At 33.0% G+C, this 23,905-nt stretch overlaps 1 protein-coding gene across 5 annotated transcripts in view; it reads right to left on the bottom strand.

Moving 5' to 3' along the window:
* Positions 1 to 23,320, bottom strand: part of LOC132745445 (serine incorporator 1-like) — a 118,994-nt gene extending 95,674 nt beyond the window's left edge. Inside the window, exons 1-12 of one of the 5 annotated variants that reach the window (XM_060734370.1) lie at positions 23,172 to 23,320; positions 18,929 to 19,093; positions 17,354 to 17,553; positions 16,627 to 16,706; positions 15,529 to 15,666; positions 11,613 to 11,689; positions 10,869 to 10,965; positions 10,091 to 10,177; positions 6,947 to 7,109; positions 6,222 to 6,295; positions 3,662 to 3,676; positions 772 to 786 (exon numbers count right to left, since the gene is read on the bottom strand). In XM_060734370.1, the coding sequence (XP_060590353.1) occupies positions 772 to 786; positions 3,662 to 3,676; positions 6,222 to 6,295; positions 6,947 to 7,109; positions 10,091 to 10,177; positions 10,869 to 10,965; positions 11,613 to 11,689; positions 15,529 to 15,666; positions 16,627 to 16,706; positions 17,354 to 17,553; positions 18,929 to 19,093; positions 23,172 to 23,192 (1,132 nt within the window). In that variant the 5' untranslated portion in view covers positions 23,193 to 23,320. Of the gene's footprint in view, positions 1 to 771; positions 787 to 3,661; positions 3,677 to 5,490; positions 5,521 to 6,221; positions 6,296 to 6,946; positions 7,110 to 10,090; positions 10,178 to 10,868; positions 10,966 to 11,612; positions 11,690 to 15,528; positions 15,667 to 16,626; positions 16,707 to 17,353; positions 17,554 to 18,928; positions 19,094 to 23,171 lie in introns of all 5 variants that reach the window. The other 4 variants (XM_060734368.1, XM_060734372.1, XM_060734371.1 and 1 more) reach the window with 4 other exon arrangements.
* Positions 23,321 to 23,905: the final 585 nt, after the last annotated feature.

The following is a 23,905-nucleotide window of genomic DNA, read 5'->3' as shown; positions in this document are numbered from 1 at the left end:
TCAGAGGTGTAGTTGGTATGCCAGTCTAATAAGCCAGGTCTGCTTGACTGGTATACAGTCAGGTCTGTAAGGAGCAGACCATACTGCATATCATTCAAGTATAATGGTAGACCTGACTCTTATACCAGTCTAGCATAATGAGCAGACCTGGCTTTATACTAGTCTAGCATAATGGGCATATCTGGCTCCATACCTGTCTAGCATAATGAGCAGACCTGCATTAAACCAATTGGTTCAATGAGCAGACAGATTTTTATACCATTCTAGCATGAGTAGACCTGGCTCTATACCAGTCTAGCATAATAGGCAGACCTGGCTCCATACCAGTCTAGCATAATGAGGTGACCTGGCCCAATACAAGTCTAAAATATGTAGTTAATATATTACATATTAATGAATTTTGACTGGTTAATAGAATTAAATGATTGATTCACTTCTATTTCATATATTGTTCACTTCTATATCATATATTGTAACATGATTTACATTTGATATATAGTTTTAAAGTCAAAATTTTATATCTTTAGTCAAGATGAAAATAAATATTTGTACTTTGAATGAGCAAACATTTGCAAAACAGGATTTTTTTTTATCAATTTATAACATACTTATAACAGACTATTTCAGGTCTATGTCAAAGACATATTTTTTATAAAGCTCAATTCTTAAAATGTTTACCACCGTAATTATACAAGTGAATCAATAATTTTCTGGGTGAGCTAACTGAACATGTAAGCAACATCACACTACAACTGAAAATGCACTAAATACCTGCATAATAATTGCCTGTAAAATAAGGATAAACAAAAAAAACGTGCAGCCAAAAGTTTCAAGCTAATCATGTGGATGTTAAATTTGTAAAATGGTCTAATAATATAAGACATTATCTTATACAGAAATAAATTTCAGTTCTATTGTGTATGTAGTTATAAGCTCATAAAGTAAAACACAGTCTAAAATCTGTTGCTGGAAACAACCAGTACTAAGTAGAGTGAGTAAAGGAAACAATGGTTTTCCCTTAATGGGGTTTGAACCCATGTGACCAACAGTTATTATAATGCTGGTCAGACATGTTAACCACTTTGCCATGGCATTGCTTTCTTATCTTTTCTTTTTGTTGTTTGAATATTTAGAGATCTTGTGAAAAAATGGGCAATCATACATACTGCAATAACCATAGCTATTTTAACAAGATTGCATTTGAGAAAAATGCTATGCCACCGCATTAATACAACACTAAATAGTAGTGTAGGAACAGATTTTTTTTGTTTCTATATACAATTTTGAAGATTGTCATAATGCATAGATCCCTGACCTATCTAATTCTTATTATCAGATTAGTGGTTAAATCTGTTGTTAACTCAATAAAAGATCAGAGTAGGAATATATCAATGCACTTGAGTCTAGTGTATTTGATGGTCATATTTCACACAGCCTAAATTGCATGACTACATCAAAGGACAACACAGTAAGACACTTTGTCAAAATCTAGGTCAGCTGAAATCAAAGTTCACTTAACATCTTAATCTGTACACATGGTTCAAATTTTATAGCTGTACATAAAAGGACAAGAAAGTAGGTCACATCATCAAAATCTAGGTCACCTGATATCAAAGTTCAATTTTACAACTAAAACTGTGCACATGGTCAAAATTTCATTGCTGTACATCAAAGGACAAGAAAGTAGGTCACTGTCCCCTTGGGCAAGGCAAAATTTTGGACCCAAGGGTTTAATTCAAAACAATCTTGATACAGGTCCACCAAACAACATTTCAAGTCAAATATCTAAGCTGTAGCTTTCTCCCATTCAGAAAAGATTTGTTTTATTTTCTGTTTTTACTATGTGAACATAATGAGAATCACTGCCCCTGGGCAGGGCCAATTTTAACACTAGGGGCATAATTAAAACAACTTTAGTAGAGAACCCATAGATGATATTATATAGCAAACATCAAAGCTCTATGCCTTGTACCTTCAGACAAAAATATTTTTTATTTTTTTTAATATATGTACATAGTGAAAATCAATGACTCCTGGAGGTGGGGCCAATTTTGCCCCAGGGCTATAATGTGTACAATCTTGCTAGAGGTTCACTACATAATGTTTCATGCAAAATATCTTAACTCTAGCCTTTGTAAATTTAGAGAAGATGATTTTTTAAGTTTTTACTATATACATATAAGGAAAACCTATGGCCCACAGGGCGGGGCTAATTTTGACACAAGAGGCAAAATTTGAACAACTCTGGTAGAGTACCTATAGATGATATCATTTAACAAATATTCAAGCTCTAAGCCTTGTACCTTCAGACATAAGATTTTTTGATTTTCTACTATACATGTATGTATATATTGAAAATCAATGACCCCAGGGCAGGGGCAATTTTGATCCCAGGGCTATAATTTGAACAATCTTGATTGAAGTTCACTTCACAATGTTTCATGCAAAATATCTAACCTCTAGCATTTGTCAATTGCTAGAAGAAATTTTTTTACTATTAAGTTTTTACTATATACATATAAGGAAAACCAATGACCCCCGGGGCAGGGCCGATTTTGACCCCAGGGCTATAATTTGAACAATCTGAATAGAGGTCTACCAGACAATGCCTTATGCAAAATATCTAAGCTCTAGGCCTTTTGGGTCTTTACAAGAAGATAAAAAGATTTTACTATATGTACATATAGTGAAAAACAATGACCCCCGGGGCGGGGCCGATTTTGACCCCAGGGCTATAATTTGAACAATCTTGGTAATGGTCTATCAGACAATGCCTTATGCAAAATATCTAAGCTTTAGGCCTTTTGGGTCTTTACAAGAAGTTATTTTAAGTTTTTACTATATGTACATATAGTAAAAATCAATGACCCCCGGGGCGGGGCTGATTTTGACCACAGGGTTATAATTTGAACAATCTTGGTAGAGGTCTACCAGACAATGCCTTATGCAAAATATCTAAGCTCTAGGCCTTTTGGGTCTTTACAAGAAGATTTTTTAATTTATTCTTATAATTCCTTTTGGTTGCCATGGCAACCAGATTTCTGCATGGAATGAAATTCTTTGAACAACTTTGGAAGCCCTTCACCCAAGGATCAATCCTGCCAAGTTTGGTTGAAATTGGACAAGTGGTTTTTTACAAGAAGATTTTTTAAGTTCACTATATAATCTATATAACACACACACACACAAACAAACACACACACAGGTGAATCGCTATATGCCACCGCATCGCAGATGCTGCGGTGGCATAAAAACTTCAGTGAGCCCAAAATCAAATACCCAAAATCTGCTATTTTGCAAATAGAGTATAATTTTGCAAAAAAAGGTTAAATCAAATTTGAATTTTTTTACTCAAAAGTTTCTTACAATCAGTGAAAGAACTAAATTATATGATTAGTTTTTGAAATTTTAGAAATGTTTGTGTTAAATCTTTTGGTTTTGATGCACTTGCATTTGTAGCATACATGCACAAAACATGGAATGATTCTGAATTACCGTAAAACCAAACCGTTACATAAATTTTCCTACCACTTTATCTAATGTTACATTATAGTATTACATGTATTTCTGTGACACTCAAAGCAAAACTAGCAGTGAAGGTAGGTGTAATTTCTAGGATAAAGTCTGAATTCTTATAACATATTATCTTTATGTTTTATACCTGGATTGTATGCGCCTAAAAATGAGCAGCAACATGAAAAGCTTACTTTAAGTTTCAAAAATCAATCAATAAAGATACCGCAACAACTTTACAGCCTGTATAGACATGTTACGATGTATAATATATATACAATCATTAATCACAGCTAAAAAAACGATAAAATGATGCAGTTAATTATTGCTGAACAACATTTAAATGGAATAGAAAAAAAGTAACTTTGAATCTTGTATATCTTGTTTTGCTCATGATTTTTTTTAACACCTAGATAAAAGGTTAAATACCAAAAGTTTTCCCATGTTTTACTTTAGTTTAGTTTAATACATCACAGAGACATTCCACTTTATTGAATTCAAGGACATCTGATAATTCCTCTTGTGTGATTCTAAGCTTAGACATCTTGTAACCATGTATATTTACATGATGAAATCTTCAAGAATCAGTTTCGTATATTTAATATATTACATACCCGGTTAGACAAGCCAGGAAAAGGATTTTTTTACTTGGTAAAAACATCCCCTGATTCAGTTTATTGTGACCATGTAAAGTCACTCATGAAAGAACTGTCCCCCCCCCCACATTCAACATTACCCCTGTTAAAGAATTTAGACTAGATATAATTCATGATTTAATACCAAACAATACCAAATAAAATATCAGAGAAGATAACATCACAAAACTAGCCACAAATTGCCTGAGCCAGGTCTTGATGCAGAACATTATAACTTTTGCAATATGATATAGGACAAACAATGTAACTATATTATGACAAGACTACATAAATATTTTCAGGTTCTTTACTTCCATGATACACATCAATAAAAAAATAAACTTAAAATAAGCACTGTTTTGACTGAAAATGGTAAACAAAATGCAAATTTCATGATGCAAATAACTAAACAGGTGATTTAGTGACATTTAATTATGAAATGCTACATCGAATATACAAAGTGAACATTTCTTGGCTGCAATCTTAAAAGAATTGGTTTGATTATTTTATCAAAGTAATTTTCAACCTTGCTTATAAATGAAAAAAAGTTTTTATATTGTTCCACTTACATCCGATATTTTCGTTATTTCATAACTGGACAAATTACTTTTTAGGAATCTTATTACCTACACTACTAGGCTTTGCCACCAATATAGATCTAGGCAAATTGGATTTAGAAATCATGCACAATTGGTAGACAGCAGGGAGAAATTGATAACAACTAGTTAGCTACCCAGGTAAGTAGGAGGACTGATCACTTAGATATGACAAAAATCGGCAGAGCCTCATTTCAGTCTGTTCCGGCAGCCGGTATTAAATCCTTACAGTCATTACATTCATGCACGCTGACCAGGCTATATACAGTTTGTTTGTTTGTTTTTTGTTTTTGTTTTTTTTTTAGAGTTTTTTTTAGAGTTTTTTTTTAAGAAAACTGCTCAAGGAATTTTACTAATAATCTAAAGAAATAATTTTGCTTCAAGAAAAAAATGACTGATCAAAGTTTAATGCTCCTCATATTCTGTACAAAAAAAAGACCATATACATAATAGCTCTATAAGAAAAATAACCATTCAAATATACATCTATGTAAAACACTTTAGTCATTCTAATGATAATCAGTCTCTGCTAACAACTCTTAGTTAAAACAGATCATTTCCCATTAAGTAAGACAGGTTTAAGATTGAAAGCGTGATGAAATACAAGGCATGGGGGACTTGCAGCCAAGATAAGGTATGAGTGAATATAAAGGTGACTAGCTTGTCTGACACTTGAAAACCGAAAGCATTCCAAGACAGTATATATAGCATTCTAAGAAAGCCAAAGTTTCACATGAATTGCCTACCATCTTCAGTCAAAGGTATCTTATCAGAGCCTGAAAATATTGGAGTTCCTTACTTAGGATAGAAAATAATTGTTATCATTCGTTATCATGCTAAAAAGACATCTCTATAAAACAAATTTCAGTATCTCACAGAGATTTTACAAGCATTCCTCATTCCAATTCCTTTACTTTGCCAATAACAACTTTCCTATATAATTCATTATACTTAAAGTGAATTGGTCTATATTCGGGGGTCTGTTATTCCATCAATAATTATGGTGATAGCATTTAAAATCACACTTGACAACAAACCACGAAAGAATTATATATCATATGGATTTGTTGGCAAGTGTAAGATACATGATCCAATATGACAAAGATCTATCTATAGCAGACAATAAACTGTTCTTGAACAAAATATTATAATTCATCATATAAAAGTTGACAGTAAATCACTAAGAACACTATGAAGATTTTATTAGAAGAAATGTTTTATAAGAATAACAAAGTAATACATTTCTATTGTTTTTATCAATACTTGAAATACTTTAAGATAACATGCCTATCGTAGACCAATCCACTCTAAGTTCACAAAAAGCTCAAACAAAACCAATTTTTAGTTTGTGTATTAACATAAATAATAATAAATTAACTTTATATTAAATTTTAATTTAATTAAAAAAAAAAATACTCGTAATATATCTTTTCTTTTGCATATTATTTTTCACCAGTAAATTTATACCATTACATACCAGTGTCACTCTGTAAAATGGTCTTCTCAGACATTGTGATTTTACCAACCTGACTGTTAGTTGATGTACGAATACTACAAAATAATTACATTTTTTGTTATATAAAATATATTCATCAGGATAACAATGTAAATGTCCATAAAATATTCCTACACAACATAACATGTGCAACAAATGTATAATAATAATAAGGAAAAAAAGAAAACATTAACAGAGTTTTCCAAATTGCAATGAAAGAAAACGATGTCAAAAATAACTATTAAACATGAAAAATCTAAAATTTCTTGGGGAGTTGCAATGAACTAAGATTATGTCAAAATTAACATCTTAGCATGAAAAATCTAAAATTACTAGGGCAGTTAAATCCTGTAATACAGTGAAGGGAAATACAACACTTGTCATGTATAATGCCAAAAACAAGTAATAACTAGAACTATCACTGAAGGTGGTTAATACCCCCACCAGCAACTTTTGACTTTTTGAAAAATAAGTGGTCCAAAGAAAGTTTGAATCACCGTCTAGGATGGCATTTTTAAACATTTCAGCTCTAAAATAGTGAAGAAGCCCTTATTTTCAAAGATTTAAGAATTTGTAATTCAATATTTTTTTGTTACTTTCCATTTGGGAATTTTTTCCAGTGGATTGGGAAAATAATATACTATTTCCATTTGGGAAAATGACCGAATATCGGCTATAAAATAAGCCAAAAAGCATCCCTGACTTACCTGGAGTAGAGAACAGCAAACAGCCAGATACCAAGAGCCACAATAGAGCTCCAATCAAATGTATTTCCTTTACCCCACACTTGAGCACCATCACCTGGTGCGGGGGTTGTAACATTTAATGATGGGTCCACAATCTGAGACAAGCTGGGGTTACATTTACTGTCTGCAATGTAAATATATAACACATTCCTCAAAATGTTCATTAAACAAAATAACAACTAGAAATGTGTCCATAGGACCTAGATACCCCCACATTCCATTATGTTTTTAGTCAAATGACAGACAGACGAGGCAAAATCATTTTTCCTGAAACACACCTCACCTGCACCCCTCAGTAGTGGAAGCACAACAAAACTTATCATTCAGACTACTGAGAGTTAGTGCAACAGCATGATAAGGGCAAATCAATATCCCACACCCATGTCCATAGAGGGAACACACAGCTTATTTCAGCTGCAGTTACAATATTTCAAATTAAATAGGTAAGTACCAATTAACAAAAGTATAAATTATACTTATGATAATCAAATTAAAGATTATACATCTAACTTGTATGATTTTAAGAAAATATTTTGTAACTCTTCCAGTCTTGTGAGTAGTCAAACAAAATCAGTTAAAATAAATCTGAGCCATTAAAGTACACTTGACTTCATTTTCATACCGTTCCAGAAGTCTTTTAGACAGGCCTTGACATATATCTTCTTGAAATCTCCTTTTTCAGTATAAAGAACATAAAATTATATTACCAAACTTAAATGTGCTTATGACAGATTTATAAATTAGGGTTTTATTGTTTATTGTTAATTACAGTAAACTACGCTTATAACGAACACATCAGGACATACAAAATCTGTTCCTTATATCCGGAGTTCCTTGTAAGCATATAGCGAATTAGTTCCTTGTATCACGAGTTTTTATAGCGAACAGATTTACATATAACGAACTGTTTGTTTACCAACGTCCCCCATTTTGAAGAGCATTTGATTAAGACAAGAGGGCCATGATGGCCCTGAAGTCGCTCACCTGTATCACCCAGAGTGGGGCCAGTTTAAACCCCAGGGCTTTTATTTGAACAAACTTGGTAGACACCCATTACAAGATGTTTCATGCTAAACATCTAAGGTCTAGCTCGTTGAGTTTTTTTAAAAATGATTTTTTAAGTTTTAACTATACACATATAGTTCAAAGCAATGACACCCCTAGGGCAAGGCCAGTTTTGCCCCCAGGGCTTTTTTTTTAACAAACTTTGAAGACACTCACTAGAAGATGTTTCATGCTTAATATCTAAACTCTAGCTATTTGGTTTTTTTCAAAGAAGATTTTTAAGTTTTTGCTATACACATATAAGGAAAATCAATGTCCCCCGGGGCAGGGCCAATTTTGACCCTAGGGCTTTTATTTGAACAAACTTTGAAGACACTAACTGGAAGATGTTTCATGCTTAATATCTTAACTCTAGCTATTTGGGTTTTTTCAAAGAAGATTTTTTAATGTTTTGCTATACACATAAATAAAATCAATGACCCCCGGGGCATGGCCAATTTTGACCCCAGGGCTTTTATTTGAACAAATTTGGTAGACACCCATTAGAACATGTTTCATGCTAATATATCTTAGCTCTAGCTCTTTGGGTTCTTTAAAAGAAGATTTTATAAGTTTTTACTATATGCATATAGAGAAGATCAATGACCCCCTGGGGCGGGGCCAATTTTGACCCCCAGGGCTTTTATTTCAACAAACTTGATAGACACTCATTAGAAGATGTTTCATGCTAAATATCTTAGCTCTAGTTCTTTGGGTTCTTTAAAAGAAGATTTTATAAGTTTTTACTATATGCATATAGGGAAAATCAATGACCCCCTGGGGCGGGGCTAATTTTGACCCCAGAGCTTTTATTTGAACAAACTTGGTAGACACTCATTAGAAGATGTTTCATGCTGAATATCTTACCTCTAGCTCTTTGGGTTCTTTAAAAGAAGATATTTTAAGTTTTTACTATATGCATATAGGGAAAAACAATGACCCCCGGGGCGGGGCCAATTTTGACCCCAGGGCTTTTATTTGAACAAACTTGATAGACACTCACTAGAAGATGTTTCATGCCAAATATCTACGCTCTACCTCTTTGGGTTTTTTAAAAGAAGATATTTTAAGTTTTTTCTATCGGTTGCCATGGCAACCAGAGTTCTGCATGGAATTTAATTCTTTGAACAATTTTTAAAGGTGACCACCAAAGGAACATTCCTGTGAAGTTTGGATGAAATTGGCTCAGCGGTTTATGAGGAGATGTCATTTAAAGTAAAAGTTTACGGATGACGGACGGACGACGGACGAAAAGCGATCACAAAAGCTCACCCTGTCACTTTGTGACAGGTGAGCTAAAAAATTAGTCGTTTATTTCTATTTTAGACACAATACCCGAGAGCGTACTTTCTGGATTTTGAAAATCATTTGCTATTTCATTTTTAATATTAATCCCTTTCTCAATTTCTCATGAAATATCAAATTTTGTTTCAAAACTCAGTACTTTTCGTTTTCTTTCCATGATTAAGAATAACCATGATTTTCGATTTTTCTTTCCTTTTATATTGAATATCTTCTATTATATTTAAAGGGTGACTTTTACTAGTGAAAGATATAGATTTCTTTTCATTTAAATCAAGCGTACTTTGTTGTTTTCAATGGATTAAGCTATTATGTACTGCTATACAAATTCTTTTTTAATAGATGTCTTGAAGTACATACAACAATAAACAGTACATTCGGACGAGTGCCAATGAAAATGAAAGTTGAAAATGCGGGATCTATTTACGAATAGCCGATATTTTGGAGTTCGTTATAAAAGTTGATTTTCTGTACTTTTAACTAAATTGGGACTATGAAATGAGTTCCTTATAAGCGAAAATTCCTTATAACCGTATATTTTTATATTAAATAAAGAAGGGCAAAATTCGGGCCAAAATAAATTGTTCTTTATAACTGGAAGTTTGCTATAACCATGTTCGCTATAAGTGAAGTTTACTGTAAACTTATTTCCAAGTTAACTCAAGCTCTCATGAATGGTTCATTGTCTTTCCTGGACAATTTACATGACAGAATTTTCTATCTACTTCATAAACCCGCTTAAAAGATCCTGTAACTTACTGGGGTTATTTGACATTGCTGACCATGTCAGGTAGGTGACATAAGCTGTGATCACAGATGCCTGAAGGAGTCCTGACCTTGGCTGACCTGAAAAATATATAACATTGTAACATACAGTCTTTAGCATTACCTGAAATTAATACTTAACTTATGGAAATAAGTAACATTCTCACATAATGTACAACTTTAACCCTGAGCTTGTTGAATTTCTTTATAGGACCTCTCCTGCTTTAAATATAGACTAGAAAGTTAAGGGATTTCAAAATACAAAAAATTTAGCTACCAATAGTATAGAGCCTGTTCAAACTACATGGAGGTACAGGCTGTCTGGCTCTATACTGATGGCAAGCAGGTTAATTGTTAAGCATCAGCCAAGAAAATCATTAAGTAATTCAATTTTAGATAAGAATATTTCAAATGTGTTTCCCTGTAGATCAGGTGTACAACCTTCAATGTGTTCACAGGACACACATCACTCCATGTTTTAACAGTTTGAAGACAATGAGACTGAAAAGGGCAAATCTGTATGCCCCCTTCTCTCAAAGTAGTAGGGACATAAAGTGTATGATAGATAAATTGAACAAAGTACAATGTAAAAGCAATGCTTTGCTTGTAAGAACTTGTTGCATAACGCATTGCCTTTTTTTATATATACTTATAATTTGTATATATTTATAGTACATGTATGTGCTGAAATAAAAAAAAAGATACATTTTAACTAAGACATTGCTTCTAAAATTTTAACATTGCTTCTTAACATAACAAACATATACATTACATTCTTGTATTTTAGGTAGGATAGATATGACTGACACGGCAATACACAGGATCAAGTTGAAACTCACAAAAAACTTGTGTAGACTACATTCACCATCCTGAAATATATATATACAAACAAAACTTTATTCAAACATGCTTCATACTGCTCCCACATCAAACAGGTAGGACAATCAAGTGCATTATTATATGAGCCTTGTCATGACAAAACCAACATAATGCGTTTGCGACCAGCATGGATCCAGACCAGCCTGCACATCCGCCCAGTCTGATCAGGATCCATGCTGTTCGCTATCGGTTTCTCTACTTGTTATAGAGTTTGTAAGCGAACAGCATGGACCCTGATCAGACTGCGCAGATGCGCAGGCTGGTCAGGATCCATGCTGGTCGCAAACCCATTATGTTGGTTTTGTCATGACATGGCTCATATGATATATGCACCTGGACCACATTAAAAAGGAATGCCTGCAAGTAATATGACGTCAGATATTTATGATAAACTGTATTTTGCATAGTAAAATATGCATAAATATTTATTTCAGTTGAAAGTGAATCATATTTTCATGTTGTAGAAACATTTCTCAAAACAAAATTTAGAAGACCCTTTTCTCATAACAAAATTAAGTAGACATTTTTTTCAAAAGGAAAGCATTGCATGTCAAGATATACTAATCAATCTTTACTAAATCTAAACTGTGTACAGAACTGAAGAAGTCACATAAGAAGTCAATATATATTAGCTTACATTCGCATAGAATATGTAGAACAGTATTATTCCAGTTAACGACAAGAGGTAAAATATGACTGTGAAAAACAGCAGACCTGAAAAACAGAAACAATTATAACTGTATGATATATTACCTTGTCATCAAAGCATCGTTTTCAGATAATATATAATGTTAATTCGAATGACGTCCGACTGGTTATATTGCCTTTAATTTAAACAGTTTGTTGTCTTTCATGCAAATAACCATTAATATATGGCCATATAACCTGTCAAATATTTTTTAACGCATTTATAATATTGCAAACTTCCATTTTTAGAGAAACTAGAAATGTGTCCATAGGACACGGATGCCCCCACACGCCACTGTTCTGTCAATCTTATGACTGTAGGTCAAATATTTTTTGGACTACATGTACCACAAGTTGAAAACTAAAAATCAGCAAAGGGCCATAATTCTGTTAAATTTGGTCACAGCAAAAATTCCTTCCTTTACTACCATCTACACATTAAGGTTGTTCATCCCTGGAAGTTTAAGCAAAATCTGCCACCCGGTTTAAGAGGAGTTGCGTTCACAAAATTTCTACATAGTATATAGTGAAAAAATCAACAAAGGGCCATAATTCTGTTAAATTTCTTTGCAGCAAAAATTCCTTCCTTTACTACCATCTACACATTAAGGTTGTTCATCCCTGGAAGTTTAAGCAAAATCTGCCATCCGGTTTAAGAGGAGTTGCGTTCACAAGATTTCGGGACGTACGGACAGACGGACGTCCGGACAGACGTACGGACACTCGGACGGACAAGTGCAACCCTATATGCTCTCACTCTGTGGGGGCATAAAAAAATTAGTTCATTAATTAACAGCAGCTATGTATATTTAACTATATAAATGTCACGAGTATCCTATGAAAATCAATGTTACAAACATGCAATATTATAAATGGCCATATAACAGGTCATACATCTTTACAACAAACATGTACTACAGCAAACTTCCTTTGAGATAAAAATGAATCTACTTCATAAATTGACAGCAGTTGTGTATATATATAATTATATAGGTTGTATAAACCTCATGATTATCCAATGAAAAGCGATGTTAAAATACATATATATTATTATTATTATGAACAGTGATTTCTTTCCATAAATTGTGAATGGGTCCGGTACTGTAAGATGTAACAATTGTGGGAAAAAATCCAAATTGTGAATTTGTTTCGTGACTTCGTGGCAATGAAAATTTACCCAAGTGACCCTTTTTCAGATATTTTACAAAGAATCTACCACTCTTTGAGGACATTTTTCGTCTATTACACTATAACCTGATGTTTACCTCATATTTATATCAGATATGTTTGCAATGTACATCTTGATCAGAATATGTTCTAAATTTTTAACCAGTTTGCAGAAAAATGTCTTTCATTATTCAGTAATGTACGACTGAAAGATTAATCTAAATTTATTCAGAAAGTTTAGATTATCAAAAATACTGCTGCAAATTCAAATAAATTTGGGTTTTATTTAAATAAAAGACCGTGGTTTAACATATAGTTTTGCCATTTCGGACATTTACTCGATTAAACTGTGATAAAAAATATCTGTGAATCAAACTGGAAGCAATTCAACTTTCGGTTTGAATATCAGCAGTAAGATAACGTTTAAATTTTAAATATTATGAAAAAGACGGAATTGTAAGTTTAATTTATGTACATTGTGAATTTTTGCAGAATTGTGAATGGGTCCATCTGACCCAGTCTGAAAATTGTGAAAGATCGTTCGTGATTGTGAATGGGTCCGTTATTTGGTACCACTTATATAAGGAAAAAAATTGCTGATGAAGCAAGTGAAAAACTCACATAAGTAACAGATAAAAATACTTTCAATATGTGAATAATTGTAACACTGAATTATTAGAATTTACAATACATCCATATAACAAGATATGTTTGTAAAACATGTATGCCCCCTATCTGCAGCCAGTTAGTCATGTGATAAGGTTATTATGCATGACTTCTGACCCAGTGATCAAACAATTAATAAGGGTTATCAAGTATCTACTGGTCATGACCTTAACCTTTGACCCCTTGACCCAAAATTCAATAGGGGTCATCTGCTGGTCATGACCAATCATCATACAAAGTTTGTAGTTCCTAGGCCTAAGCGTTTTTAGTTAATTGATCGGAAACCATTTTTACCTACAAGATCAATGTGACCTTGACCTTTGACCCCTTTACCCAAAATCAATAGGTCATCTGCTGGTCATGACCAATCACCATACCAAGTTTGAAGTTCCTAGGCCTAAGGGTCCTTTAGTTATTGATCGGAAACAGTTTTTACATACAAGGTCAATGTGACCTTGACCTTTGACCCCAAAATCAATAGGGGTCATCTGCTGGTCATGACCAATCACCATGCCAAGTTTGAAGTTCCTAGGCCGAAGCGTTCTTAAGTTATTGATCAGAAACCGTTTTTACTTACAATGTCAATGTGACCTTGACCTTTGACCCCTTGATCCCAAAATCAATAGGAGTAATCTGCTGGTCATGACAAATCACCATACCAAGTTTGAAGTTCCTAGGCCTAAGCATTCTTAAGTTTTTGATCAGAAACCATTTTTACTTACAAGGTCAATTTGACCTTGACCTTTGACCCCTTGACCCAAAACTCAATAGGGGTCATCTGCTGGTCACGACCAATCATCATACAAAGTTTGAAGTTCCTAGGCCTAAGCGTTTTTAGTTAATTGATCGGAAACCATTTTTACCTACAAGGTCAATGTGACCTTGACCTTTGACCCCTTGACCCCAAAATCAATAGGTCATCTGCTGGTCATGACCAATCACCTTACCAAGTTTGAAGTTCCTTAGCCGAAGGGTTCTTAAGTTATTGATTGTAAAGCATTTTTACCTACAAGGTCAATATAACCTTGCCCTTTGACCCCTTAACCCCAATATCAATAGGGGTCATCTGCTGGTCATGACCAATCACCATACCAAGTTTGAAGTTCCTAGGCCTAAGGGTTCTTAAGTTATTGATCGCAAACCGTTTTAACCTAAGAGGTCAATGTGACCTTGACCTTTGACCCCTTGACCCCAAAATCAATAGGGGTCATCTTCTGATCATGACCAATCACCATATCAAGTTTGAAGTTCTTAGGCCTAAGGGTTCATCGTTATTGATCAGAAACCGTTTTACCTACAAGGTCAATGTGACCTTGACCTTTGACCCCTTAACCCCAAAATCAATAGGGGTCATTTGCTGGTCATAACCAATCACCATACCAAGTTTGAAGTTCCTAGGCCTAAGGGTTCTTTTGTTATTTGTCAGAAACCGTTTTTACCCAAGAGGTCAATGTGACCTTGACCTTTGACCCCTTGACCCCAAAATCAATAGGGGTCATCTACTGATCATGACCAATCACCATACCAAGTTTGAAGTTCCTAGGCCTTAAGGTTCTTTAGTTATTGATCGGAAACCGTTTTTGCTTACAAGGTCAATGTGACCTTGACCTTTGACCCCTTGACCCCAAAATCAATAGGGGTCATCTACTGATCATGACCAATCACCATACCAAGTTTGAAGTTCCTAGGCCTTATGGTTCTTTAGTTATTGATTGGAAACCGTTTTTGCTTACAAGGTCAATGTGACCTTGACCTTTGACCCCTTGACCCCAAAATCAATAGGGGTCATCTACTGGTCATGACCAATCACCATACCAAGTTTGAAGTTCCTAGGCCTAAGGGTTCTTTAGTTATCACTCGGAAACCATTTGGTCTACGGACCGACGGACTTCGAAATGGGGGCATAATTATGAAGAAGTGATTCACTGTGTAATCAAAATATTGAAGAGAACATAATTTTTTTATTTGCATACCCAAATTCAAAACCTTGAAATACATAATTTCCTTGTTAAAGACTTGATTTACTAATTTACCATAATAATAGCATTTAGCTTCAGTTTCCTCGTATTGTTCAACCCAGCTTTCACTCCAGCCATGTGCAAAATCAATCAACAAGATCAACTGTATCAGTATAAACAGGAACGCTCCAATCAACCCTATCCACATCCACGCTGTAAATATTCATAAATCAACATCACAATCTTACAGTACCTTTGTAAATAATGTAAAATACAAATTATTATTGAGTTGCTTAGATGAAATTACTGTTTGTGACATTTATATGCCCATTCAAGTGGAAATGGTGAATGTATGGGTAAAAGTCAAAGTAACTTTACATTTTGCTACTATTGTTTTCAATTTTATAATCCACTTTGCATGAATGTCCAATAGTCCATGGGACAAACGTAGGTTTCTACAAGTATCTTCTAGAAACTATCATTATGTTCTGTTGATAAAAAAAGTGCGGCAGTTGTCTTAGATTTAAAGGAGTATTGACATTTATCCCAAACATCTGTCATTATCATTAATTGCTTAATCACCATTATAGTAGCCAGCCTTTTGATGTAGAGTCCTAATTAAGCTCAATTCAACAGCAATTTTATATGCATAATGTCACTTTAACAATAATTAGAGTTTAAAATTATTTTTTGTCCAATAGGATTGCAGTATTTCAAATGAATCGTAAAACATTAACTTTGGTAAATCAGAAAACTATGAATCAGTCTAGTAAATTGATTGTTAATAAAAGTAATTTAAAACACTAAGCAAGTTAAACTTTATTAGTATGTATTTACAGAATTAAATTAGCCTGACCAATTTAATGTTGTAAATATGTACTAACAAACTTTAACCTACACTTAAATCATAACATTGAATGGTAGAATACTAATGTTTGAGTTATTAAGATTTTTTAACCAACATAGTGACAATGGGTTCATATTGAAATTATATATATATATTGCATTACAAAATGAGCTCAAACAACTCAATTTCCTAGCATAATAAAATGTATACTTGAAAATATAATTTCAAGTCCTGTCAAATTTTTTTAGAAAAGTTAAGTCCATTTAATGTCATTTACGAAACTTGTTTCGCAACCAAGCTAACATATTAATTTTGGTATAACAAACCTTTGCCAAAGTCTCCTCTAGGAATGAAGAATGCACCAACACATATTCCGATCATTATAAGGACCTTGAAGAGCCAAAACCTACAAAATCAAAATAATATCTTTGCAACAAATTGAACAATTCACATCTTAACAGCTATGATCTGATTATTGTGTTAAAGTATCAGGGGAAGTCTTTTTTAAACCATAACTATCTCATACCAGATAGCGTCATTTTAAAAACTGCTTCCAAAACTTCCAAACAATTTATTCCTTTAAAAAAAATCAATTAAAAGTCAGAATTTTTAGTATTATAAAGCTATACATCACTTGCTTATAATTTCACAAAAATCATAGTTTAAAATTTTCAAAAAAAAAAAAAATATGAAAGAAATATGTTTGTATACAATGTAATACATTCCCTTACGAACAAATGGTGCACGCACATAACCCTTGCTAAACAGTTACAACCCTACTTAAAGTGGCAGTGTAATATTTTGTTCTAAAACTGTTTACATACAATATAAGTGTTAAGTATCAGAAATATTCTATTTTACAACTTTTTCATAAAATTATTGAAGCTACATGTGTACATACTTTTACCTTTATGGATTTTATAAAAACATGTCATTATATATATAGCTTTAAATCTTTTAACAGGATTTCGAATTTTTCATTGATTGAAATAATGGTAAAAGATGCAACAATTATAACTATCTTATATTAATATCATGGATGATATCACTTACCCGTTCTGGATCTTTGACCGAGGATCCTTTGACGAGCTCACCTTGATCATGATAACACAGAACAGGAAGAAAAACGCCGCCATAGAGAAACAGACACGATACACGGCAAGGTATCCAACCACTTCATCACATTGCTGCTCCTTTAATAACTGAGTGTTCCACACATGCTCTCCAACAAAACTTTTACACAATCCTGGAATCTGCAGAGAAAAATCATAATTCAACATCTACATTTATGCAAATTTATAGACATAAGGTAAGTGCAAGTTAAAAAGAACTACAAGACTGAGATAAAAGTTAAAAACAAAGCTGACTTAGAACTGGTAAAAAGGATGCAGCTGCCCAGTAAAGAGGTCTAAACTGGGACTAGCTTGTAAGGACAAGGGTAGGCCATTCCACAGACAAATACTTCTGGGGAAAAATAAATAGGAGTGGTATTGTGTCCTTCAATATTGTATTAGGAAGTTCAGGTTTCTAGTAGGTGTCACATGGTGATGGTCGACACTCAAAAGATTGTGTTGGATTTTTTAGAGAAGGGTAACAGAGCTGATGTTATGCCTCTGTTCTAGGGTTTGCCAATTAAGTTCACTCATCATTTTAGATACACTACTGTTGTAATTGTTGTCATTGTATACATATCTGGCAGCTGACCTTTGAACTTGTTCTATTTAGTAAACCAGATATTTTTGCCAAGGATGCCAAACCTTGGAACAGTATTCTAACTGGGGCCTTACATAAGTTTTGTAGGCAGTTTCTTTGACCTTTTATTTGAAATTTTGACATTTTTTTTTTTTATAAATCTGAGTGAATTATTTGCTTTTGCTGTCATGTCCAGGATAGATCTTTACTAATTGTTACGCCTAAATATTTTGCAGCCTCAGTGGATTTTAATTGTTGACCATGTAAATTATGGATTAAACACAGATTAATTTATAAGACTGTCTCATCGCATTTTCTCATGTCATCACAAATGTTTCATAAAACACAAAATATTCCTTAACAGAAATTTCTATGAAAAACTATACTGAAAATTATTTCACTTTGAGCCAAATGGCCACATATCCAAGAGACTATGTGAGAAGTATAATTAGCAATTAAATAAGTAAACTAAAATTGCCTTTATGACAAAGTATAAAACATTTTTGAACAACAAAAGATCCGAAAGGCTATACTTCAACCCATTAGCATAATTAGGAAACTTGGTAGAGGTCTCTTAAACCATGTTATACATATCAAATATTTTAATTTGCAAGACTATAATCGTTACCAAATAAAATAGAAAGAAGAGGCAACAGAGCTTTCAAGAAACTTATAGAAAGTCAAATTACACAGAACATATCTAAACTCAAACTATGGAAGTTTCTATTGCAATTTTAGTTAAAAAAAATTTCAAACCAACGATTATGACTTCTGGATAAAACTAAAAAAAAAATGAGCTGCTGAGACTGTATTTATAGTCTCTGTATACTTTTAATTGACAATTTACATTTCCAAAGAAACATGAACAATTTCTATGGTTTCCAGTTTTTAAATAAAAATTTATCTTATAAACTAGTAAGAAATTATTTCACATACATCGTCTAGCTTTTCCCTCAGACCTGGAGCCAGCATCACAGCTGCTACAATGGTTCCAAAAAGAAGCATCATAGAGTAGGCAATTCTTGTAGATGTAGAATTCTTACATGATGGACATGCAGCACAACACAGACTGCAAGCTGCACTGCCAACACAACATGCCAACTGAAAATATTGTTAAAATGTACATTTATTCTTCAAAAAAGCAAACCACAAAATGATAAATAATAATTTATAGCAATTTTTTAACCTCAGAGGTATTCAAACAAGTTTTGCCTAAAAAGGGGCTGGGGCTGACAACCCTTTCGATAAAGAGCCATCTTTTACAATGTGGAAATAGAATCAAATCGTGAGCAAAGGATACAATGTTGTAGCCACATGTTATTGTCAGCTCTACAGCCCACAAACTAATTATCTTGTGCACACAACTTAGAAACTTGTAGCCACAACATAGAATATTGTGCGCATGAGATAAATAAAAACACACCGTATAATAGTATGTGACTGTGTGAATTGTGATTATATTCAAGACCTCATTTTAAGACTTTGCTTAATTCATATCGAAAGTCTCTGCATTAAAAGAGCATGTTACAGAATCACTAGTCCTTCAATGAAAGACATCTCATTTTCTTTTTTTTACAGTTTTAATGCGAAGTCTTTCCCTAATCGGCTAATTTCCTATAGCACAAATAGACACACTTTTCGAGTCCATTTGAATTTACCGGTAAATCACAACTTAAATGTTATTTATCACAAAAGCAACTGATTCCATAAAAAACGGAAGCATATTTTCTCAAAAACGGTATAAATATGCAAAAATTACTCATGATAAGTAATTTATTTATCCATATATTTAATAAGACACATGAAAGACATTTTGTGTTGACCCCCCAATATTGGAAAATCCCGGTCACACTGTGATGTCACTCAAAAACAATAATACGAAATGAGTCGGAATGAATTTTTTCTGTTCTGGTTTAAAGCGCTGACAGATACAGGCATTAAAAATTTCATCTAAACAATTTGGTTCCTCACCGCTATGCGTAGTACACACCAATATGGAGGCTGTTTACACGTTTTTAAACAGGATTGGGTAAAATTGTTTAAAAGTTGAATTCATTAAGTTGTTTTTTTAGAAGGAAAATACACATTTGTGGTTAGCTTAAGGTCTTAAGCGTACCCGTTTATATACTACGGCATGACGTGAATGCTGAAGACAGACCCATAGGGAAACTCCACCGATAATCGTGCCAGGAATCTGACCCGCTCGTATTCATTCATCGAACATGCCATAAAGTAAAGTGAAGCATATCTTGATAAAACTATTATATAATCTGTTGATAAGCCAAGGATGGACAAATAAAACTCTTATTACGAACATAAACTACCTAATAGTTTCTGACAGGTAAAAAATTCAGCACTTGGCCGCCATATTGTCAAAATGTTTGACCACGTGATTACGAGATTGACCTTTACGAACCCATGTGCTTCCAACTTTTTTTATAAATTAATTTTTTTAAAGATATTGAAAAAGGTGATTTACTGACTTTTGATTTAATATAATCATATTTAAGTACTAAAAAATTAAAGAAAATAAATAAAAACATTATCTAAATATTGAGATCATGTCAACAAAGCTGTTCTAAATATAGTACACAACTTTACTCTAATCGGTTCCCGAGAATGATGTCATACAAGGTCTCGCGTGGCACCTAAATGTCATGGCCTACTGTACTTGGCGTATAAATTGATGTTTTACAGTTAAAATAGGCAATTTCAATGACGGTATTAATATTTTTATACTTTAAATGGTATAGACCAATACTAAAATAATTGCTTTATCGCAAAATGCACAAGAATTGATTGGGACAAGGGTATTTGCAAGTGAAAATAAGGTCAAATCCATTTATGTTATTCTGGTTAGGTTTCGTAACTGGTCTAACCCAAAACTTTATAAAGTTTTGGAAGCCAGAACTAATTTGTGGTAAGATTATGAATACCATTGACTGCTACTGAGCATTATTTGTAACATTTTACATGGGAATTTTGAATGATTGTTCTTGTTTATTGTTTTTCATTTTGCTATGGACTTTTAAATAGATATATTTAGACGTTTAATTAATTACAATTATTGTTCCTTAGAAAACATTATTTTTTTATCTTAATTAAACTATACGTATTTTTTTCAAGGTGTAATTATTTAACTATTTATAGCTTTATGTAAGTAATCAGGGCCAAAAAACCATTCTTTGTAGAGGCCGAATATAGGCTGCTTCCCCAACCAAACTAGCCTCTTTTTTCCCCAGTTTCGTCCTCAAAATTCCCCAGTAAGCAGTCTTTTGAAATTTCCCATAGGATTTAGAATGGTGTTGAATTAAGGTCTTATTAGTATTTCCCAGTGCTTTTTGCTTTTCTATTTTAAAGAACTTGTTAAAAGTTTATTTTAAATTTGAGACCCCTTTTCCCAAAGTATGCCAAAATCACGCATATTTTCCCCAAGAAAAAGGCTGAGGCCCCTTCCCCAAAAATGGTGTTTTGGCCCTGGTAATATCAGAGAAAACTTCAAAAGATTTTTTTTAAAAACGGTTTGCTATAATCTCCTGATAATATTTTTAATTATTACTGTTATTAGATGCTAGATGTTATAAAAGTGATTGAAAGACTGAAACCAAATAATAAATGCTATGTACCTGCTATATATTTACAGAGCAACAGATAAGCTTTAAAATTGAATTGGGTATTACTCCATCATTTCCTTTGGAATTGGGTATTGGCTCCATTTAATTGGGTATTCCAAAGCTCTATACCCTATGATTTCAAGATTAATTGGGTATTCAATTATGAAGATATGAATTTTATGGTTTCAATATCAATAACATTTAAACTTTTTTAAAAATAAAATAGGATTAACAATTTACTAGAACTTTTCACAATTGTTTTATTTTTTATATAAAATGCTCATGTTATATTCCATAATATTTTTAACAAGTTCGTTTTCTGACTGATTTTTGATTTACGACTGTTTTGTTGCAAATCATTTTCCTTTTTGTACGACGCCATTTTGCTTTTAAAGCATCTATTGATACAGCTGGGACCTACTTATTGACGGTCTCCGCAAAATCAACGGTCTCTGCCGGTCTGTAAAGACCGTTGACCTGATTAGACAAATCGGCGGGCTCATGCTTTATTGATATGGCTTAGTCGGTCTTTTGAGACTGGGGACCGTTGAAGACCGGAGACCGTTGATTAGTTAGCATTGATTCGGGAATATTCGGATAGCATGCATATCGATATAATTTGTCCAAAACTACGAGCGTACGACAGATTAATTTTGTGGTGATGAAAATGACAATACGCACGGGTTTTTAAGACAATAGTGTATTTTATTTTTTTTTAATGGGTTTTGATACGCATTCTTTAAAAATCAATTGCGTATTTTATAAAATTAATTGCGTAAATACGCAAATACGCACCTTATCTGTTGCTCTGCCTGGTATATATTTATTAATTAGTTTAATCAAACAATGTTGACAGTGACAAAAGAATTATAGATATTATGGCTTCTGTTTTCTTTTAATTGTAAAAATACATGACCGAATGTTTTGATTTTCACGTGCATGAACAACTAACTTTCCTTACCTGATAATTAAATGTGTTAGATTTTTCAATATCAAGGAAATTGTCATTTATGATTATTATAATTGAAATTTTAATATACCCGTTTAAAACACAGTACTTATTCTGGGGCCGATTTGGTAAAGGGCCGAAACCTCTTCAATCTTGGGTAAATTGGGGCCGATATGTCTTGGCGAAATCAAATATTTGGACTACAGAATCAGGCTATACCCTGGATTAGACCCCGAGGTCTAAACCAGGAGTTTATATAAGGTTCATTCCGTTTTCTTTAGTGTATTATATACAAGTTTTACACATGAAAACTACATTGGGGTCTAATCCATTAGATTGCAGAATCACATGCTCAATAATAATAATTTTGACAATGTCCCCTTAATCTGTTAACAGTAAACTACTTTCTATATCCCCGACAATTTTTTTTCAATTCACTCTCTTTGTTTCAAGTGCTATGCAAAGTCACTGGAAGAAATAAAGATATGCACCCGGAAACAAAAATGGGTTTGTTTACAATTTGAGGATCAAATTATCATGAAAATTTTCAGGTTTTCCTATTATCGCAACGGTATTAAATCTACAAATTATGAAATTTTCAGAAAATAAAACTTACACCTCCAATTATACAGCCCATTTTGGCTTTTTCGTTTCAAAATGCGATCAAACAATAAATGCTAAGTCGATGATTAATTTGTCACAAGATTTTGCGTTTCTATTTTTGTTGACAAAATGTCTTCTCTGACGTCAATTGACTGGTTTACCACACAGGGTACCACTAAAATATGCAACGGAGATTTTTTTGGTGCAACGGACCCAACGGGCGCAACGGAGATATTTTTTTTTAGAAAAACCGGCACAACGCCTTTATTAGGGTTGTGCCTGGCGAAATGGAAATTTCATGGCGCAACGGAGATATTTTTAGAAAAAATCGACACAATGTCCTTTTTTTAAGTCAATATGCTATATTTGAGCATCTAAAATGATTGTTTATACAATACAATACAATACAATACAATACACAATACAATACAATCAAGTCAAGTCAAGTCAAGTAAATTTTATTTATAAGTCGGATACATCAACAATAAACATAAGCTCTGATGAGCTTTTTACACCGACTACAATAATATAAAACACATGTTTAAGATATGATAAATGACGAAAATGGTTATGATAAAATAAGACAAATAGCATTGCATTAACAAATAGAGTAGACAAACAGCACTGTACTAGCATTCATCAGTAGCATACAAAAGTAAGAGGTAATACATATTAGATCTAATAAAAAAATCCATTAATATACATACTAAAGGTTAAGATCACACATCACAGCTTATATAAAACACA

This window comes from Ruditapes philippinarum, unplaced genomic scaffold, assembly GCF_026571515.1.
Source record: "Ruditapes philippinarum isolate M1 unplaced genomic scaffold, ASM2657151v2 ctg2043_1_1_1_1, whole genome shotgun sequence".
NCBI classification, from domain to species: Eukaryota; Metazoa; Mollusca; class Bivalvia; order Venerida; family Veneridae; genus Ruditapes; species Ruditapes philippinarum.
Note: the sequence above shows the minus strand (reverse complement) of the source record. Positions and strands in the feature narration are given on the sequence as shown.